General features: G+C 42.3%; 1 protein-coding gene across 2 annotated transcripts in view; it reads left to right on the top strand.

Annotated features, from left to right (window-relative positions):
- The window catches only part of LOC104344535 (ovostatin), a 31,372-nt gene extending 19,937 nt beyond the window's left edge, over window positions 1-11,435 (top strand). For both annotated transcript variants that reach the window (XM_086465512.1, XM_086465506.1), the window contains 12 exons: window positions 857-1,033; window positions 1,346-1,427; window positions 2,296-2,452; window positions 2,921-2,995; window positions 4,281-4,446; window positions 5,062-5,282; window positions 5,728-5,943; window positions 6,084-6,208; window positions 6,393-6,483; window positions 8,966-9,037; window positions 10,304-10,406; window positions 11,383-11,435. In XM_086465512.1, the coding sequence (XP_086321638.1) occupies window positions 857-1,033; window positions 1,346-1,427; window positions 2,296-2,452; window positions 2,921-2,995; window positions 4,281-4,446; window positions 5,062-5,282; window positions 5,728-5,943; window positions 6,084-6,208; window positions 6,393-6,483; window positions 8,966-9,037; window positions 10,304-10,406; window positions 11,383-11,435 (1,538 nt within the window). The remainder of the gene's footprint in view (window positions 1-856; window positions 1,034-1,345; window positions 1,428-2,295; window positions 2,453-2,920; window positions 2,996-4,280; window positions 4,447-5,061; window positions 5,283-5,727; window positions 5,944-6,083; window positions 6,209-6,392; window positions 6,484-8,965; window positions 9,038-10,303; window positions 10,407-11,382) is intronic.
- Window positions 11,436-19,783: the final 8,348 nt, after the last annotated feature.

The following is a 19,783-nucleotide window of genomic DNA, read 5'->3' as shown; positions in this document are numbered from 1 at the left end:
GGAAATGTTTTGCACTTTGCAAAATGGCAGTGGAAGACAAAAGTTGCTCAGAATTCTCTCATATAAAAAGAGGACCAAACAGTTCAATTATTTCAACTTATATTGCGTTTCTGATTATACTTCATTAGCATATCCTGTTCTGTATAGTAAAACAGTTAATCCAGCTGAAAAGTGAGATAAGGAAGAATTTGAAAAAAATTATTTTGATTTCTTGGAAAGAAGACTTCAGAACTTTGCTGACTGCATAATTTCAAATTTACGCTTTTGCACAATGAAAAACATTTGTCAGTCGATAAGTTCCCATAGAATATGACTTTCAGGTCCCAATCAACTCTACTAACCTTAAAGTCATTATTAAGACTACCAGTTCTCTTCAGCGAAATTTTTTTGAGGTTCTGAATTCAGATTGCTTTCTAAATGCTGTTGTTTTGCATGCCTGGGTCAGTGTGAGATGTGCTGGTACTGTGCAATACAGCCTCTGTAGCCCATCAGCATACCTGACACATCATTCTCACATGTACACATGAAACAGGAAGCAGGTTGTAAAGGGCAGGGAAGTCTAACCTTTCCAAGTGTTCATAGCTGTTTCTGAGAGCACATGCCAGCCAGTATTTGTGCTCAGTTTTTTCTCATTCTCAGATTCTCCCAGGTGTCCAGCATCAAAATAAAAAATAAAAAATGGGGGCATTTCAGCCTTTCTTCTAAGTTGTGTCTTTGGTTACTGTGATTACTCTACATTGGTCATTGCCCTTGGGTTCATAATAAGGTAATATAAAGCAATGTAATGTCATGTATAATGTCATGTAATAAAAACATGTTTGAACTGAACTGACTTCTTGTATCTTTCATTCTTCAGGAGACATTTTGGGTACAGCTCTGAGGAATATAGAGAACCTTCTCCATATGCCTTATGGCTGTGGAGAACAGAACATGGCCTTGTTCACACCCAACATCTATGCCTTGGATTATCTGAATAAGACTGGGCAGCTGACTGAAGAGGTTAGAATCAAGGGTACTGGATATTTATCCACAGGTGAGAGGCTTCCAGATTCTTCCATCTAATATTGTGATTGTGCACATTGAACTCTTAAGCTCTACATGCTGAACACTGACCTCTGAATTCCAACACCCCATTTATTGCATAGGAGCAGGCAATGACAGCACCCCAAAGAAGCAGTCATGCTTCCAGGAGTAAAAACAACTAGTATTTATAGTGGATGATATTATTCACCAGACATACATTAGTTAATATCAAATTCAAAAGTCTTACTGCTTCAGCAGAATAAACAGCAGAACTAATCTTTTTCTGTGATTACAAAATATGTCTTCTTTATTGTGTTTTCAGGGTACCAAAAACAGCTATCATACAAACACCGAGATGGATCCTACAGCTCATTTGGGACACGAGACAAGGAAGGAAGTGTATGGTAAGTGATGATACTTTCTTTTCCCTTAGTGCAGGATCTTTAGGCTTTGAAGAATGATCAAACTATTAAGTGATTCTTATTTTTGGTGGACTAAATGGGCATAGCTCAGTTAATTTGAATCCCCTTGTAAAGGAGAGATTAATAAACCAGAAAGAGTGCCACAAAAGGATGATAAGATGATTGGGGGCTAGAGTACATAATGTTGAAGGGGAGACTGAAGGATCTGGATTTGTTCAGCCTGTAGAAGAGGAGGCTAGTGGGAAACCTAGATAAAGGTTTCTGCTACCTAGATGGGGACTGTAGAAAAGACAGAGTCAGACTCTTGTCACAGGTGCACAAGTTGCAAGAGAGAGAACTCCCACTGGGTAGGAGTAAAAAATCATCTTCCCCAGGAGAGGACTGCAGCACTGAGACAAATGCCCAGAGAGGATGTGGATATCTCTATCCCCGGAGATTTTCACAGCATGATCGGAAAAGACGCTGAGCAACCTGACAGAGCTTTGACATTGGACCTAGTTTAAACAGGTGGTTTGACTGGAGACTTCCAGAGGTTCCTTCCCACCTAGATTATTTCATAATTCTGTTAATTAAGATTACAAATTACTATCATCAGTCATCAAGCTGTGTCTATACTTTACCTCTGCTCTGAAAGACTTGTTTCATCATGATAACAGAGAAACCTCAGGTCAGTTTTTAATATCAGGATTTTAACTATCTTATTTATTTAAATCTTACAAAACACTTCTTTCTTTTACTTCAAGCATTATGGAGTTCATTTCATGTCATTTTCTGTGCACATCCAGTTGCTGGTAAACCTTCTTGGTCTTGTTGACACCTTAGCTGTTTTCTGTTTCTGGTTCACCTGCAGGCTCACTGCCTTTGTCTACAAGTCATTTGCACAAGCCAGAAGCTACATCTATATTGACGACAATGTCCAGTCTCAAACTTTGCTTTGGCTGGCAAGCAAGCAAAAGTCAGATGGCTGCTTTGAAAACACTGGGTCACATTTCAACAATGCTTTGAAGGTGAGACAAGAATATTCCCAAAATTCCAGTCCTGCCCTTGGGATTGATTTGGATCATTTCTGACAGACACAAGCTTATCACCACACCATTACTCTTCCTAGTACTGTTCTCTCCTGTCTGTCGTTTACAAGCAGGGCATGATTCTGTTGTCTGCTATTGATGATGAGGTAGAAACAAGTAGAACTTTCTGAGCCAGAAGACTCAGGTTTTGTTTTCAACCACTGAATTATATGTGCAGCCTCAGGCTATAATGTGCTTTATTGCATATGTGCAAAAGCCAAGAAAATGCATGAGATAATTTTGGTTTTATCCTGAGTGAACTTGATCTTTCTTGTTCCTGTGCACACAGGGAGACAGAAATTACTTCTGATCTCAAATGTAACTGGTATCTAGACTATGAAATAATTCGTATTTTGTTTCATTCTAGCACATCTGTACTGACCTGGTCTTTGCTTGTTTTTTCTTCAGGATGGAGAAGAAGGTGAATACTCACTCACAGCCTATGTTGTGGCAGCATTGCTGGAGGCTGGACACTCTACTGAGGTAAGTATGTGATGCTGTTATGTGCTATTAGTCCAGTCAGCCATTTGTCAAACAGTGCACAAGTCATAGGCCTTAACAATGTGGTAAATACTGATTGTAGGACAGTAGGGTCAGCTGAGGAAATCTATTTCCAGAACACTGCAGTTGCCATAAGTATTTGATGAGTATTACAAACCAGTTATGTATCCACTTTGTATGGATTAATTTGAAAAATCCCTGAGGAATCCAGTTGTATTAAACAATGGTAATCTATGTAGGTGCAAAATGCAGACTGAATTTGCCCACTCCATACAGAATCCAGTTTGGAATTTTCTCTGAATTTGCCTGGTCCAAAGTCCAAGCTATCTAAATCTTCAGTCCTACAAACTCGCTCCGTGCATTTGGATCCAAGTTGTGTTTCCATTTCCCTATGTTATTGTTAATAATGAAGGAAAGGATGAGCTGCTGGTTGGAAAACTAGGCACAGGGGAATGAGAGCCAAGTTCTGTTCTCTGTAATATACTTCCTACATATCCTTGAGACCCTGTTTTTTTGCTGACTTTGTTCTTTGTAAAATGGGGAAGATGAGAATTGTTCCTAAGCTGACAAACATGTTCTAGGCTTGCTGAGTTTTGCAGGTCCCTCAGATACGGTGATATGGGGTGTCATTTAAGTACCCAAGACTGGCAGAATAAAAACATTGTTCAGAATCAAATAGTTCTTAAGCAACGGGAATTTAGTTCCTAATATCTTCATAAGAAGCTCCAAAAACTGTTACCACATCTATAAGTGAACCTGCATAGACAGGACATGGTTAGTGGTGATGTCTAAACTGAAGCAGAGCTCACAGAGATAGTCTGTAATGCTAAAAGGGCTGAAGAGTTATCTTGCTAGCTAACTATAGCTAACAAATGAGTAATAACATCCATCTGAGAGAGCCTGCTTCATCATGAGGTCTCAATATACTTTACATAGTTGTGTAAAAATGATCCACATCTTAGAGCTAAAGTAACCAAGGCACAAAGGATTCACCTGTATAAGGACATCTCACAAGTCAGGAGAAGAACCAGCACACTGTTAGTCCAGCCATACTGCCTCTAAATAAATGCAGAAAGAAGGCAGCACCACTGGAAGAGTATTTTTTTTACAGGATACACACCGTAGGACCTTAAACATGCCATGGTTCATGTATATTTTTAGCATGAAGGGTCAGTGATGGCAGCTTAAGCAGTGGTGATAGAATTTAAAGTGAAGCTGAGACACAAATCCAAATACCTGACGACCCTACTGTGTTTTGCATTACTAGCATCCTGTTGTTCAGAGTGGCATGAACTGTTTGGAGACTGCATTTGGCAATGGGGTCCACAACCTGTATAACCAGGCCCTCTTTGCCTATGCTTATGGCTTAGCTGACAAAGAGAAAAGATACCAATTCTTCCTTGAGAAGCTGGACAAGACAGCTACCAAAGAGAGTAAGTGCGGTATGGCCATGATAGGGAACACAGCTGATGGAATGGCCTGTGGTATGATGTAAGCTATTCTGATGTTCAGTTTTCCCATTCATGCTGCTCCCTTCCCATTTCATGCCTGCTATGCTACTGAATTTATTTCTTTGAATTTCTCTGTCTGTCTCTTTTGGCTTCACAAAAGATTGAGCTGTGGCCTGGTTTTCTTAGAATTATGAAATAATGTAGGTGGGGAGAGACCTCTGGAAGCCTCAGGGCAAGGTATGGAAGATTGCACCTAGTTTCCCATTAGCCTCTTCTACACACTGAAAGAACCCAGTTGCCTTGACTATGTCATGTACTCCAGTCCGCAACTGCCTTAGCATCATTCTGCTGCATTGCCTTCGCTTCAACCCCTCTTTGACTTATACAGCCCCCTTTTATTAATTCCCTTTCCATCCCTTCCTGTTTTCTTTTCTATTCTGGAACTAAAACTTACTCAGGTCAGGACATTAATGGCTGAAAAACCTTTTGGGTAAAGGCAGAGAGGAAATTGTACGCCAATCTTCCACATGATACTGTAGAGAATTAACCAGCAAGTAATTTTTCCACACTTTTTACACCCCACTTTTCTGTTTTCAGGTGGTTTGGTTTATTGGCAGAGAGAAAATAAGCCACCAGCAGAACATTTCCCTATCTTCTATTCCCGTGCCGCTTCTGCTGAGATTGAAATGACCAGCTATGTGCTCCTGGCTTGGCTCAACAAAGCCAAACTCACATCGGAAGACTTATCTTACATTTCTCGCATTGTGCACTGGCTTGTTAAACAACAGAACCCATATGGCGGTTTCTCCTCCAGCCAGGTAACAGTTGGGTGTGGTAGAAAGAAAGCTGCTGGGAGCAGTCCAGCCTGCAAGCTGGATCTTGATAATATGACATTTCTTCCTGACTGCATATTCATTTGAATAATGTTTGATAAATGGTGCTCGCATAAGTCTCCTTGTCAGGGCACATCATGTTCATCATAGGCAGCTTGATAGATGTTTTAGTTGTAAGAAATGGGAATTTACCTGAGTTTTAAATTAGCAGTAGACAGCAGTCACTGTGGACACAGCATTAACCCAGGTTTTCTGGGATAATTCAAATCTACTGCCTTGGAACAGATATCTTGTCTCCTTAGCTCTTTGCAAAGTCCTACTCCATTTATGAGCACCAAAAAAGTGTCAGGGAAATAGAAAGTGTGTTAATCTCATGTACCATCTTACAGCTGGGCATCTCTCTAATTAGGGATCATGTTGCTCTTTTAAGGACACTGTGGTTGCTCTCCAAGCTTTAGCCCAGTATGGATACCTCACCTTCTCCAAAAACAGTCATAACACAGTCAAAGTCAACTTCATGGAGTCCCCCAGTAAGACTTTCCAGGTGAATGACGAGAACCGCTTCTTGCTGCAGCAGGCTTCCTTACCCACAATTCCAGGGAATTACAGTGTGGAAGTGAATGGCACTGGCTGTGTGTATCTGCAGGTAAGCAAGCTGGATACTCAGCACCGCCCCTCTGAGAACAAAGCAGGGGTTCCTCCATACCTCATTCCTCTCCATACCTCATGCCAAAGCCACAAAAGCCTGTAAGTCTGTGACCATCTCACACTTCCCATCTCTTTCAGACCACCCTGAGATACAACGTCCATTTGCCAAAGAAAATTGCAGGATTTTCTCTCTCTGTGCAGCTGGCCAATGTATCCTGCACAAGCAACTTCCCACCCAAGTTTGACCTTGTCCTCTCCACCAGGTAACTTTCTCTTATTGACCTACCCCCTTGCATTCACAGTTTAGTGAAGCATCCAAGGAAGGATTTAAGTACAGGCAGTTAACTGCTACTGTGCAGCTGCAGGAAGACAAACGGGATCATTGATGTCATTCACTGGTCTCCTCTCCATTTGGAGACCAGACTAACAGAACTTTTCTCATTTTAGTTACATAGGAAACCGCAAAGTCTCCAACATGGCTATTATTGATGTGAAGATGCTCTCAGGTTTTGTTCCTGTAAGCTCGTCCCTGGAAAAGGTAAAGAATGGGAGCAAAGTGAATGGTAAACCCTGAAAACCCAGGAAGTCGATAAAAATAGTCTCTGATTAACAAATTGGAGCCCCATGGGAATTCTGAAAAGTCCCTGGGGGTAGCCTTCTGTCACATACTCTGTGTCTCAGACTTGCAGCTGTTTATCTGTTGAAGACAAATCTGTTAGGAGTTGCCAAATCCAGTAGCCCAACAGAGGTGAGTCTGTTGCAGCTTCATATCCCCAGGTCCAGCAAACAGCAAGGCTGACTAATGTATTCCCAAAAGGCAGACATGTAAACTATGCATATATATACATGTACACTTATATACGTGGCTGGCCACACAGATCAACAGAGACAGGAAAGACAGCACTTACACAAACGTAGATAGCACAAATGGCCTTATCCTGTTCCCCTTTCTGGCTGATCAGACTGCAAGCTCATTTGTGGAAAAGATAAATAAATAAATAAATAAATATGCATACACATGCATATATTTATACATATATATATGTATATACATGCAAATACATGGATCCCTCTGGTAGCTGACTTCAGACACTCAGTCTGCCCAGTAGCTGCCCTTTGATTGTTGTTCTACCCAGTTCTTGGCACCTGGACATATGCACCCTCGATGCCACAACCCCACTCAGTGGCTGGAACTGAGCCCCCCAGCACCCACACATGTGTGAATAGTGGGTACCTCCAGTAATCAGCCTTAGACATGCAGTCTCTGTAGCAGCTGAGCTTGGATCCCTGGTCTCCCAGTTACCTCATGCAGACACATACACACACACAAACACACAGAAATGAGTCTCTTCCAGCTGGTCCAGCACGATAGCCTAACCAGTATCTGCCCCCAAGACACTATGGTCTCTCCAGTAACAGTATTGGACCTCCTGATCCCTCTGGTAGCCAACTCAGATCCTCTGGTATCTTCAATATTTGGCCCAGACTTATGCCTGCTTCAGTAGCTGGCTGCGAAGCCACTTAACTCACTCACCAGCTAGTCCAGCTTCATATTCACTGGCAACCACACGCTGACATACACCCCCCCACACAACAACAATCCTGAAGTCTGGTGTCTTAAGATGCTAGCACCCCTCACAGTTCCTGTGATCTGTGGCTGGCACTCCGTATACACATGTGCACACAGAATGGAGAGCGCCTCACCCAGGAAAATAGTCGGGAAGAGAGTTCAATCAGAAGGCAGGGGAGACTGTGTTGATCAGGTGCAGGGCATGGTCAGACAAGTGTGCTGACCACAACCTGTTTACATGCAACTGGCCCCTTTTATTCCATTTTTCCCACCGTTTTTCCTCCCAATTGGACTTTATCCCTCTCTTTGTTACTTCTGGTTCTTTCCCTAAACATCCCGTAATAATTCTTTTTTGAGTCCCAGCATCCCATACTCAGCCCTGTGCCCCTGTAGGCAGCATTGCCGTTAAGTCTCACTCCCCCACAATGGGGCTGGTCACTGCCCTGCGGCAGCCCTGGAGGCACCTGGCTCAGGGCCCTCCGGTGGTTCTGCTCAGGTTGCTGGGGTTTCCCTGTGCTCCTTAGTGTTTGTGTGTTCACACAACCTAACAGAATCTGTGTAAGAAATATTTGTGCCATAGTTAAATTGCTCAAATGGCATTTTGCAATGTTATCCCTTAGATGTGGTTATTCCTTCCTCAACAGAACAATTTAACAAACACAGAAAAAAGTGGGTGTTGCTCTTCTTTTACTATCCAGAAATTTGGCCATGATGATGACAGTGCTGGGGAGAGCACTGATAAGCACCTCATTTCTGTTCCTAGTAAATTTAGGTTCTGCAACAGATGCATTAGCTTCAAGCTATGAGCCATAATCTTCAAGTAGATTAAAAGAAGAATGCAATTCATTGTAAAGTCTGTTCATATATTGATGCATTTACAATCATTCAATATTTGGCCTGAATTTCTTTTTTAGCTAGAACTATATTAAATTCATAACTTTTCTTTGGAAGATTTTTCTATTGAGATGTTACACTGTTTGGCATCATACTCCTCTTTATATGTACTTGGGAAAAAATAGCTGATTTTTAACCTTTGGATTATTTTGAATTTGTGTATTTTTATAGTAAAATAATTTGCTCATATTATTTTCTAAAATTTTTTTAAACTTCTGGGTTTTATAATATAGAATGGACTAGCAAGTGAATAAGCTTGAGCTACAGAAATTGTTGTGTAATTTTAAATTCTTATTTAAATGATAACATTATCAAGTTAATGAAAAAAGTCACACGTACCAAAGCTGACTGGTAAAACTGTTAATCATTGTGACTGGTTTGCACTTGTCACGTTATGAAAATACTCAATTTTCATTTCCTATTTTGGTCACGAGGTGGCGGGGTGGCACAAGAGGAGCATAATGGCCACTTTGAACATGTTTTGCTATCACATAGTTATTTGTAAGTCTCCTTGGCAAGTCTACGTTAACATTGCTATCATTTGCCTTACTTAAAGCTTCAGTACCAGAATTCTGTTGTGGATCGTGTAGAGATCAAGAAAAACCACATCCTCTTCTACCTTCAGAAAGTAAGTTTGGGAGGTTTCTTTTTAGTTTTATTAAATTCAAAGTTTAAAACAGGCTCCTAGATAAAAGAAAAAACTCATTAATAGCAGATTAGCAATACACATGTCTTAAAGACGTAAAAGGGCTTCACTCAGTCCAACATCAAATATATATATACACAGTAGTTGTAGTCTACAGTGAAGAGATATGCATTTATTACCTTTTGTGAAGAATGCTGTATAATTAAATAGCGTTTCACAAACATAGCTAAGTTGCATTCCATAGTGTGAAAGTTCACAGTCTACATAATATTCCTCAGCCTCTAAGTGGTGCTCCTCATCAGTTGATCTGAGAGTGTTTTACAGGGAGTCAATATTATTCCGTCCCTTTTACAGAGATTTCTGTATGAAAAGAATAATCCTCACACATCAGTGACATTAATAAAGGGAATGAGAGAGGAGAAAGATGAAAACTAAAACTTGAGGGATCTTAAAATACCGAGAAGGGAAGGAGAGAGGAGGCAAAAAAACAGTAATGATATCTACCTCTTAAACAGTAATTTTTATTTGTTGGTGTCCACGGATCTAATAAGGACTATTCTGAATTCACAGAGAAGCTGAGATATTGAGATTTGAAAAGTTTACTCAGCAGGGCACCAGTGATGCAGAAAGTTCTCCAGAGCTTCTGTCCATGGCTCCATTCTTGTAAAGAGGTCAGCAACATAAAAATGAGGACAAAGGGAGAAGAGAGCAGGGGCACAGTCCCAGGCATGCAACAGAAACCTTGAGAACCTGGGGAAGATGAGTGAGAAGGAAAGTTTGGGACATTTGGCTGCAAAAGTGTGGAATGAGGAATGGAACCACAGGGGACGATGGAGATCTTGAGTTCAAAATTATTAAAGAGAGGAAAGTGGAGAGAAGATCCATTGGAGTGCTGAAGGTGATTTTAGCTGGGAAAAGGCAAGGAAAGAAACTAACAGCAACTTTCAATGACAGGATGAATGCTGATGTGCTGAAAGCCATGGTAACCAGGGAATGGTTGGGGTAACTGGCAATAGAAATATGAAGAGGAAGAAAGAAAAGAGCAAACAATTTTGGCAACAGAAAATATTTAGCAGTAGGTTTTAAAAAGTTACCTGATTTGATGTCAAGTTTACAGTCTGGAGAAAACTGTAGAACGGCACTTTGTGACCCAGTCTGACCCAGAAATACATCTGTTTGACCATAGCATCAGAGGTAGATAGTAAAAATATAAAAATCTGATGCATTTTCTTGTCTTTCAATTTCTAGGTCTCCCAGAAGGAAATGAACTTCTCCTTCAGCGTGGAGCAAAGCCTGCCTGTCTCAGATATCAAACCAGTGCCAGTACATATGTATGATTACTACGAAACAGGTAGGTGATAAGTAGGCTTGAGCAAAACCTGTGAAATCAAAATATTAATCTCAGCATTTACAAATTGCAAACAGTGGATTTTCCCTTGCTTTCTCTGTGCAAGCTTCTCTTCACTTTTCTGCATTTGCTGCCTTTGTTTCTCAGGAGAGACAAGTGGAGAGCAAGCTAGCAATTCTGCTGCTTTTGATTACTAGACTGCAAAGGGTTTGCAGAGCTTAGACAGTTTCTGCCCTCCTGTCTTTTCATTTCTTGCTTCATTTCAACATAAAGCAGATTAGAAAGTGATATGTCAGGAGCTGCTTTCTTACAAGCTACATACAGAAAGAAGTGTGGTTCCACTTTCTTTCCACAGTTTGAACACAATGGTTAAAAACAAAAACTCAAAGGTAGCTGTGTTCCTGACCTCCCTGATCTGGGAATCTCATATTTTTGCTTTATATTGCCGTGGTAGGCTGCAGTCAAAGAACTCTTCCTTAGTGGAATTTAAATACTGAAGTAGGAATGACAGTCTCAGTGAACTCAAGAGGAGTTTAAGCAACTAACTAGAAAACTAAGTGCCTGACTACCTTTCTCGATCTGGCCTCGAGGAGCTACAACTGCATCAGACATTATGCAGTTGTGGAACTTATGTCAACAAAACTGTCTCTCAGGCTCAAGCTTGGCACAACATTAGGGAACTGCATCCTAGCAGATTAGCAGCAATATCCAGAGAATTGACCCTGGAGTGCACATTCTGTCACCTGATCCACATCTTGCATGGTCACAGGAATGATGTGTGCTGACAAACATGGCCAGAGAAGTGGATTGGGCTCTGACTGTGCACCCCTGCAACTGGGTGCCTTGACAACTGGAAGACTACCACAAAATCTGTCAAATGTTATCTGATTCATAATGTGTTAATCACAGGTGCACATGGACTGGGGTCGGAATGATTTCTGACCCTCACATAAATGTCATCTTCCTTTCTTCTTTCCAGATGAATATGCCCTTGCAGAATACAAAACACCCTGCTCCTTGCCTTCCAACTGAAATCAGACATGTGCAAAAAGAGGTAACACTTGAGAAGCATCAGGCAAGCATTTGCAGAGAAAGAAGAGGATAAGAGAATTGGTTTTTTTCTGGGAGGGCAATGAAAAGCATGTAGAAGAATGAGGAATAAGCAAAACCCAAACTGCAGTAAATCAGAATGACCCATACTGGCCCACACTTCAAAAGACCTTGGGGTCAGTGTGGATCAGAAACTCCAGATATAGTGCTTTTCCTAACAAGGGAGACACTGTGCAATTGTTAACCCTGACCATCAATCTTTTTGGAAACTCAGGACATATATTCCAGTGAGAGCTTTGTGTAAAGGTAAACTCCTGAAATATGTATTCTTGGCAACAGATTCCTCTTAAGAAATCCAAGATTAAGAGAATAATCTGCTGCTGCTGCTTCTGTAGATTTTGTTTGGTTTGGTCTTTCCAAGGAAGATTCTGAAGAAATTACTTTGATCCTCACCTTTTTCAGTGACTGAACTGAACTGTATACAGATGTCAGAATTCTAGTCACAGTAGCACAACTTTTATGCAGTTTTTGCCTCTATTTAGCAAGAGTTTTTCTTCAGATTAACATCGCATATTTTACTGCTCTTTGTAATAAAACCTTCTGATTGGCAATGCTATTGTCCCAGTCTTCACTCCTTGTATCTAGAACTAGATGCTGTAAAGTATTTCATGAGCTAAAAATTCGCACCTTGGACAGGTCAATCAATGACAATGACATCCTGACATCAGTGACATCTTGTGGCACAGACAGGATCAGGGCCCTGGACTATGTAATGGAAGCTTTCTACACAAAGCCTAACAGTGGGAGAAACTAGAGAGCTGTAACACAGAAACTGTTTGGAAAGGGGCTAGGGAGAAATGGTGGATCCAATGGAGCCCTTGCATGGAGAAAAATGACAAGATTTGGAGGGATCGAAAAATAGAGAGAGCCACAAGGAGCTTATGGTGGAGTGGCAAAGTGCAAGAAATTTCCGGTTGTGCTTTCTGCATTTAGTGAACAGGTATAGCAGACAGCCACACTGTGGCTACTGTCCCTCACAGTCTGCAGTGACCTGACATGACCTTCGTCCTGACCAGATCACACTGGTGGAAGAACACAGAAACCAACCACATATCCATAACAATCTGAGCAGACATCTGCCAACTTCATTCGGTATGTTAGACATAGTCCTAGTTACAGTGTTGGAAGAGACTAGCTTATTTATTATGAAAATGGGCTTCTCAAAGCAGATTTTGATTCCTCCAAACACTTTGCTCAACAGCAGTATACCTGCTGTGAGGCAGACCACACAATAGCTCAGGAGGTGGTAGGAGAGGAACAGCCTTTTGTACTCCCTGAGAGCACTGTTCAGTAGGGTGTCAGACTTGTCCAGAGATGGCTCAAGTGAAACTAATCCTACTGCACTGAGCAGTGCAGGAACCTTTGTGCTAAAGGGCAGCCATGACAGAGACCCACAGGTCAATGTAATCCCGGAAAGATGCAAAAGAAATTTGGAAAATGTAGAAGCACATAAATGTTGGTTTGGAAGGGACCTGTGGGGGACATCAACAAACCTCCTGTTCTAAGCAGAACCACCCAGTAGAAACCTGCAACTCAAAGCAGGAGACAATTGTAAAAGAAGAATCTTCTGGACTACACTGCACTTACTGCTGTAGTTCCAAAAAATTTACTAAATGTTAGTTCTCCTTGCAGCAAAACGCAATCATGCATAGGTCTTTCATTGCAGTGTAAAGGGCAGTCATCCAGGAGGTTCCCTAAGGAAACACCCAAGGGGCGGGAAAGGAAGAAATGAAGGACATTTTACATAAAAGCTGTAAAAATATAACCTATCATCCCAAAAGCAACTTTTCTTCTTTATGTCTTTCACCTACTTTCATATACTTTTAAAAAAGAACTGTAAAATGATTTAGCACGAAGTGTTTCCACTGAGATAAGATCACAGAACCTAAAGCCTAGAGATCAGCAAAGGCTTACTGACATCACCTTTCTTGCTGCATCCAGGACAATAATGTCCCACTTGTCCCTGACCAGCAAAAGCACAATGCTAAGTACTATCTATGCTGAACTTCTGGCCACATTGTGTGAAGCAGTATTTTTCTGCAGGGGGTTTTCTCCTCTGAGTCACACATTAATATATGCATATGTACCTACAGACAAGGAGCCCAGTACAAGTATTTCTTGGTTTTTTGCTCAGAGTTTTCTGCAAGTTCAGACGTGCAGTAGGGTTCCTGTGCTCCAATTTGAAGTTGAGAGCAACTTAAAATTTATATTATATTAAATAAATTATAAATTATAATTAATAATAAAAATATTATTATAATATTATAAATTAAAAATAAATAAAATATATTAAAATATATCAGAGAGCTGTGCTGCAAATCTTGGGAGCTTTTGCAGAAAGCTGAACAGGCAATGTGTTAGCACTCCTCCTGCTACCCCTGCTTACCTTCTTATGGCACAGCACCGACTCTGTGTGTGCTCAGTGGCTCCTTCTTAGGTTCACAACTGTGGTCTCCAGTTTGACTTCTTGTTACAAGTCTTGGGTCTCTCCTCTCTCCATCCGAAAGCCCGGTAACAGGATAAGTCTTCCTTTCCATTGTGATAATTTGCCTGCTTGTTGGACCTAAAGACAATGTCCTGACCTGGCTTAACAAAGCCAGAGAGCTCTGGTTTCTGACTGCTCAAATGACAGAGGTGGTAATAGGAGTGTGTCTTACCTAACCCGTGACAGCCTTGGTTCCCAAATCCCAGGTACTATCTAGAATGAGAAATAGTCTGAACTGTGGCATTTCTAGTATATGAAAGTACCTTCTTTTCTTCTCCTTGCAAATCTATTTCTATTTCCTTACATGTCCTATGAAGTAGTAGTTGTATGTAATTTGAGCTGTGCTCTGAAGACATGAAGCATGTAAAAACACCAAACAACCAAACATTTCTCCTCACAAGGTCCCAGTATCTGCTGGGTCACAAATTTCAGCCATTTCCACAATATTCTCTGTGAAGATGGTTTCATAGACCGAGGCTAAAGAACAGATCTGGGCATGCCCTAGCTGTCTCTGCTTGGTCATGCATCAACAGACACAGAAAAAATACAAATCCTTCTGCCCAAATCTGGGTGGAAAAGACATTAACAAGCTGAAGTCCATAGGTTATGTGGCCTATTTAGATGTTGACTGTTTGCTTCACAACCAGCTACTTTGACTCTTGCATCAAGTCACCTACAGACTTGGATCTTCTGTCCAAAAAGACAGGAGACTTCACAGATAATTTCTGTCATCACAGACAAATACCCTTATGTAGGAGACTATCTAGCAGAGAGAGGACATACCTAATATGGACATAAAGGAAATAAGGGGTGAATAGTAGGTACTAACAGACGCTGTCACATAGAACTTGTAACCAATCGCATAAGTAAGGTAACTGCATGCTGGGCGGGTGGACAAAGCAGGATAGCCAATCTGAAAATGAATGATCACATGTAGGGAAATAAAACAGTATGTAAGTTGCAGCCAAATGTTCAATAAACGGCTTTTACTTGAAACCATATTGGATGGTATGCAGAGTCTGTCCTTGCATGACCACAATTGGTGACCCCAACATGATCATGATTAAGGAGGCTTGATCGCACATCGGAGGAAGGCAAGGTGTCAGTCAAGGGGGAGAAGACGAACTTCTCCAGGTGTCCGAGAGACGGGAAGTATGCACACGAATCACCTGTGAAATTGCAGAAGGGTGACCGGGAAGAATGGGAATCTCTCTAAGTAAAGAGGAAGAAAAAGTTCGGGAAATACTACTACTTATACTCTCTAAGAGAGATGTGAAGATTGATACACAAACTGTGACTAAATTGTTGCGTTGGGGACAAAGATGGGGATTTTTCAAAACCCCAAACAACATCTTTGAATCCAGAATATGGGCCGATATGGGTCAGGACTTGTGGGACCTGGTCAGCGCTGGCTCGAAGGAAGCAGCTAACCTCGCTCCCGTCTGGAGACAGATTAAGACCGGTTTGGAGGATATTAAAACAAAAACGAGTAGTGCTTTCGGTGCAGCAGGCTTTGACCCCGGAAGCCGAGGCTCCTAACGAGTTGCGAGCGTATCCTGTGGATGCCCGACGATTTTTTGGGGGGGAGGATTATGGAGTAATTCCTACTGCACCACTTTTACCGTCCACGCCTGTACCACCTTTACCATTCACGCCTGCACCGCCTTTACCGTCCACGCCGCCGCCAGACAACTCCCCCGTGGAGAATGCACCAATGGAAACAGAGCCTGAGGAGTTTAAGCCACGATACGAGAGGAGCCTGAATCATCTTCTTCTGCTTCTCCTAGTAACCATGAGCTAGATGAGGAGTTATTACGGCAGAAGGAGCAACTAAAGCATATAATGCGGATTGTGCAACAATTAGCAGGGGGAGCGGGAGGTGCGGGGGGAGCGACAAGCAGACCCTTAGATTTAGAAACAACTGAGTTCTCAGAAATGTGCCACTTAACCGATCCGCCCGGGAAAGACCAGCCAGAGGGTTGGGGGTGGGGAACGGAAAGCAGGAGTGGCCCTCCCGGACCGTGATCCTGCTCAGAAATGGCAAGGGATAATAAAAGAAGCCATAATTGAGGGCCAATTTGTTCCTATGCTTTTCCGGTGATCACGCCAGATCCCTCTGGCCCTCAACATCGGCAGTGGGCTCCGTTAGATTGGAAACTTGTTCGCGAGGCACAAAAGTCAATTCAACAGTGGAGTTTGCAAAATCCATATGTACAAGCCATAGTTGATTCTATGTTTTCGGGCCAGTTGTTGACACCCTTTGACTGTACTAAGCTGACTGAAATGCTCTTAACCCCTACACAACGGTTGTTGTGGCAGGCAGATTCTGAGTCTAGAGTCGATTTTGCAATATTACGAAATCTTGACCGCAATCCAAACGACCCCTTGTTTGTGGCCACAAAGGATATGCTGTTAGGAAAGGGTCCATTTGCTGACCTCCAGATACAGGCACAACTCGACCCTGCCATTTTGAAACAGTCACAAGCTCTGGCCACAGCCACAATAAAACAAGTCTCACAAATGGGAAAACCACGGCCACCATATACAACCGTTAAACAGAGGGATCAGGAGTCATTTGTAGAATTTTTGGATCACTTGAGGGCAGCATTAGATGCGGTGCCCGGGCTAACTGCAGATGTGAAGGCCACACTTGTCATGGAATTGGCAACCCACAATGCAAATCACACATGTCGAAAGTTAATTGTGGCCCTTCCCAAATCCGCTACATTAATAGACATGATAGAAGCCTGCTCTAAGGCTTCATTGGTAGAAGAGGAAGAAGATGCAACGGTGCATGCCAAGGCCCAGGCGCAGGCATTGGCTGTTGCTCTCAAACAGTTTATACCGAAAGAAAAAAGGGATAAGGGACAGAGGTCACAAAATTGCTTTCTTTGTGGACAAAGAGGTCATTTTAGGCGAGAGTGTCCCAATAACAAAGGGAAAAAGGAACCAATAATTAGCAGCAACAACGGGGGACTGTCGGCAGGTACAGGCCTTGCTGGGGCGTGTCATCGTTGTCAAAGACTTGAACATAGGGAGAATGAATGTCGGTCGCGTTTTAGAAGGGATGGGACCCCCCCTTGCCCCACTAGCTTTGGGGGCGGGAAACTGGAAAACGAGTGCAGGGAGAGGGGGCGTGATGACACCAATACGCTCTCAAGGTCAGGCTGCCTGGCCGGTATGCGATCCGCAATGGCCGGAAGTGCCGGAGTGGACATGGTCACTGCTGTCCCAATCACCATAGAAGACAAAAAAGTTCATGTAGTTCCATCCACAGCTAATGGACCATTAGGTAATGGATTGAGTGCTTTGTTATTGGGACGATCTTCTACTTCCAGGCAAGGTATTTTAGTAATCCCCGATGTAATCAATGCAGACTATACCGGAAATATAGGAATTATGGTACAGGCAATACAACCTCCAGTTCACATTCCCGAGTAGACAAGACTAGCGCAACTTGTGTGCCTCACACGGGAATGGACACTAGAGGGGATGGAGCATTTGGTTCGACGGGATCTCCTCAGGTATATTTGACCGTGTCAATTACCAAAAAGAGGCCTGTAAAAGTGGTAACATTTAAGAGGCCAGATGGAAACACCATGCACTGTAATGCGGCTTTGCTGGATACCGGTGCAGATGTAACCATTGTTCCAGGGTCAGCATGGCCCCATAATTGGCCCCTGGCCAGTTTGAATACACCAATAATGGGAGTGGGAGGAGCACAGCTAACTCGCATCAGTGATGAATTTGTAACGGTATGGCCTGAGGAGGAACCCTCGAACAGGGCTAAGGTTTGTCATTACGTTATGAACATTTCAATGTGGTTAATTGGGCGCAATGTGTTGTCGCACTGGGGCATTCAAATGTCAAATGAGAGTTTTGTGGGGCGGCCATTGAGGGGCGACCAATCCTGAAATTATCATGGATGTCTAAAGATCCAGTCTGGATTGATCAATGGCCGCTATCGGATGAAAAGCTCGCCCATGTGGAAGAATTGATACAGGAAAAATTGGATCAGGGCCATATAGAACCCTCTGTTACTCCGTGGAACACACCTATTTTTGCAATCCCGAAAAAATCAGGGAAGTGGCAGCTTTTACGTGACTTAAGAGCGATCCACGCAGTCATGCGGGATATGGGACCCTTACAACTGGGGTTGCCATCGCCTGTCATGCTGCCAGTTCATTGGGAACTTTTGATAATAGATTCAAAGGATTAGTTTTTTACTATCCCATTACATCCTGATGATAAGGAGAAATTTGCTTTCACTGTACCCTCTAGGAACAAGCAAGCACCAGCGCTAAGGTTTCAGTGGCGTGTGCTACCTCAAGGGATGAAAAACTCACCTACCATATGTCAACTTTATGTGGTATGGGCTTTGAAACCAATTAGGGCTCAGTTACCGGACATGACAATTTATCATTATATGGATGATATCTTGATAGCTGGAAAGCGTATGAATATAAATGAAACGATTGTCATCTTACAATGTGAATTAGGTCACGCTGGTTTGATGATTGCGCCCGAAAAAATTCAGTGCCAGGCACCATATCGATATCTTGGCATGACGATTACAGACGCTAAGGTCCGCCCTCAGAAATTTCAAATAAAGACAGACATTAAAACATTAGCTGACGCACAGAAATTAGTGGGAGATATACAATGGGTGAGCTCTTTATGTGGTATCATAAACTAAGATATAGAACCATTGTTGAGTTTGTTGAAGGGAGACACTCAAACTAATGAGCCAAGAAGTTTAACAAAGGAACAGGACCAAGCAATACAAATTATTAGTGAAAAAATTGCAGTGGCTTATTCTGATCGAGTTTATCTGGATTTGTCAATAAAATTGGCTATATTAAATTCGACTAAGTTCATTACAGGAATATTATATCAATGGAATAGTAAGCTATCAGACCCTTTGCTAGTCCTGGAATGGGTCTTTTTACCAACTCAGCTTCCTTGAACTGTTACCACCAGAATAGCAGCCATTGCAGTGTGTATCACTAAAGGCCGCAAGCGCCTTGTAGATAACAGTGGAAGTGATCCCGCATATATTAATTGCCCATATGACATGGAACAATTGTCGCAATTATTGCAACATGAAGAAAGCTTTCAAATAGCGTTGGCAGGATTTTCTGGACGCATAGATAACCATTATCCTAAACACTGCCTGTTCAATATTAACCTTATTATCCAGCAATCACACCGGCTATCTCCAATACCTGTCTCTGAACTCACAATTTTTACAGACGCCAGCCGCTGCCGACAATGTGAGGGTCTAGTATGGTTTGATGAACAACGGCACCAGGAGCTGGTGGGGGGGGAAGGTTCTTTGCAAATATTGGAATTGGGAGCTGTGGTTCGAGCTTTTCAAAAATGGCCTCACCTTACACTCAATATTGTTACAGATTCCGCTTATATGGCGGGAGTAGTTTCCCAACTTGAAGGTTCTTTATTACGAGCAGTGCCTGATGTGCATCTTTGGAACTTGTTAACAACACTATGGGAGCTGTTGGCTCAGAGAAAACAGTTGTATTATGTAGTGCATATTAGCAGTCACTCTGGCATCATGGAGGGTTTGGCAGAAGGAAATGAGCGAGCTGACCAACTAGTAGCACCAGCATGGCCAACGGAATCTCCATCAGTAGACGTTCTCACTCAAGCCAAAAGTTCGCATGCCTTTTTTCATCAGTCTGCTAAAGTACTATCCCAGCAATATAAGATTCCTTTGTCTAATGCACGGGCAATAGTGGCCATGTGCCCTGACTGCCAAGGACAATCA

This window comes from Leptosomus discolor, chromosome 1 (assembly GCF_034619465.1).
Source record: "Leptosomus discolor isolate bLepDis1 chromosome 1, bLepDis1.hap2, whole genome shotgun sequence".
Classification (NCBI taxonomy): domain Eukaryota; kingdom Metazoa; phylum Chordata; class Aves; order Leptosomiformes; family Leptosomidae; genus Leptosomus; species Leptosomus discolor.
The sequence above is the reverse complement of the archived record's forward strand: the minus strand, read 5'-3'. Positions and strand labels throughout refer to the sequence as shown.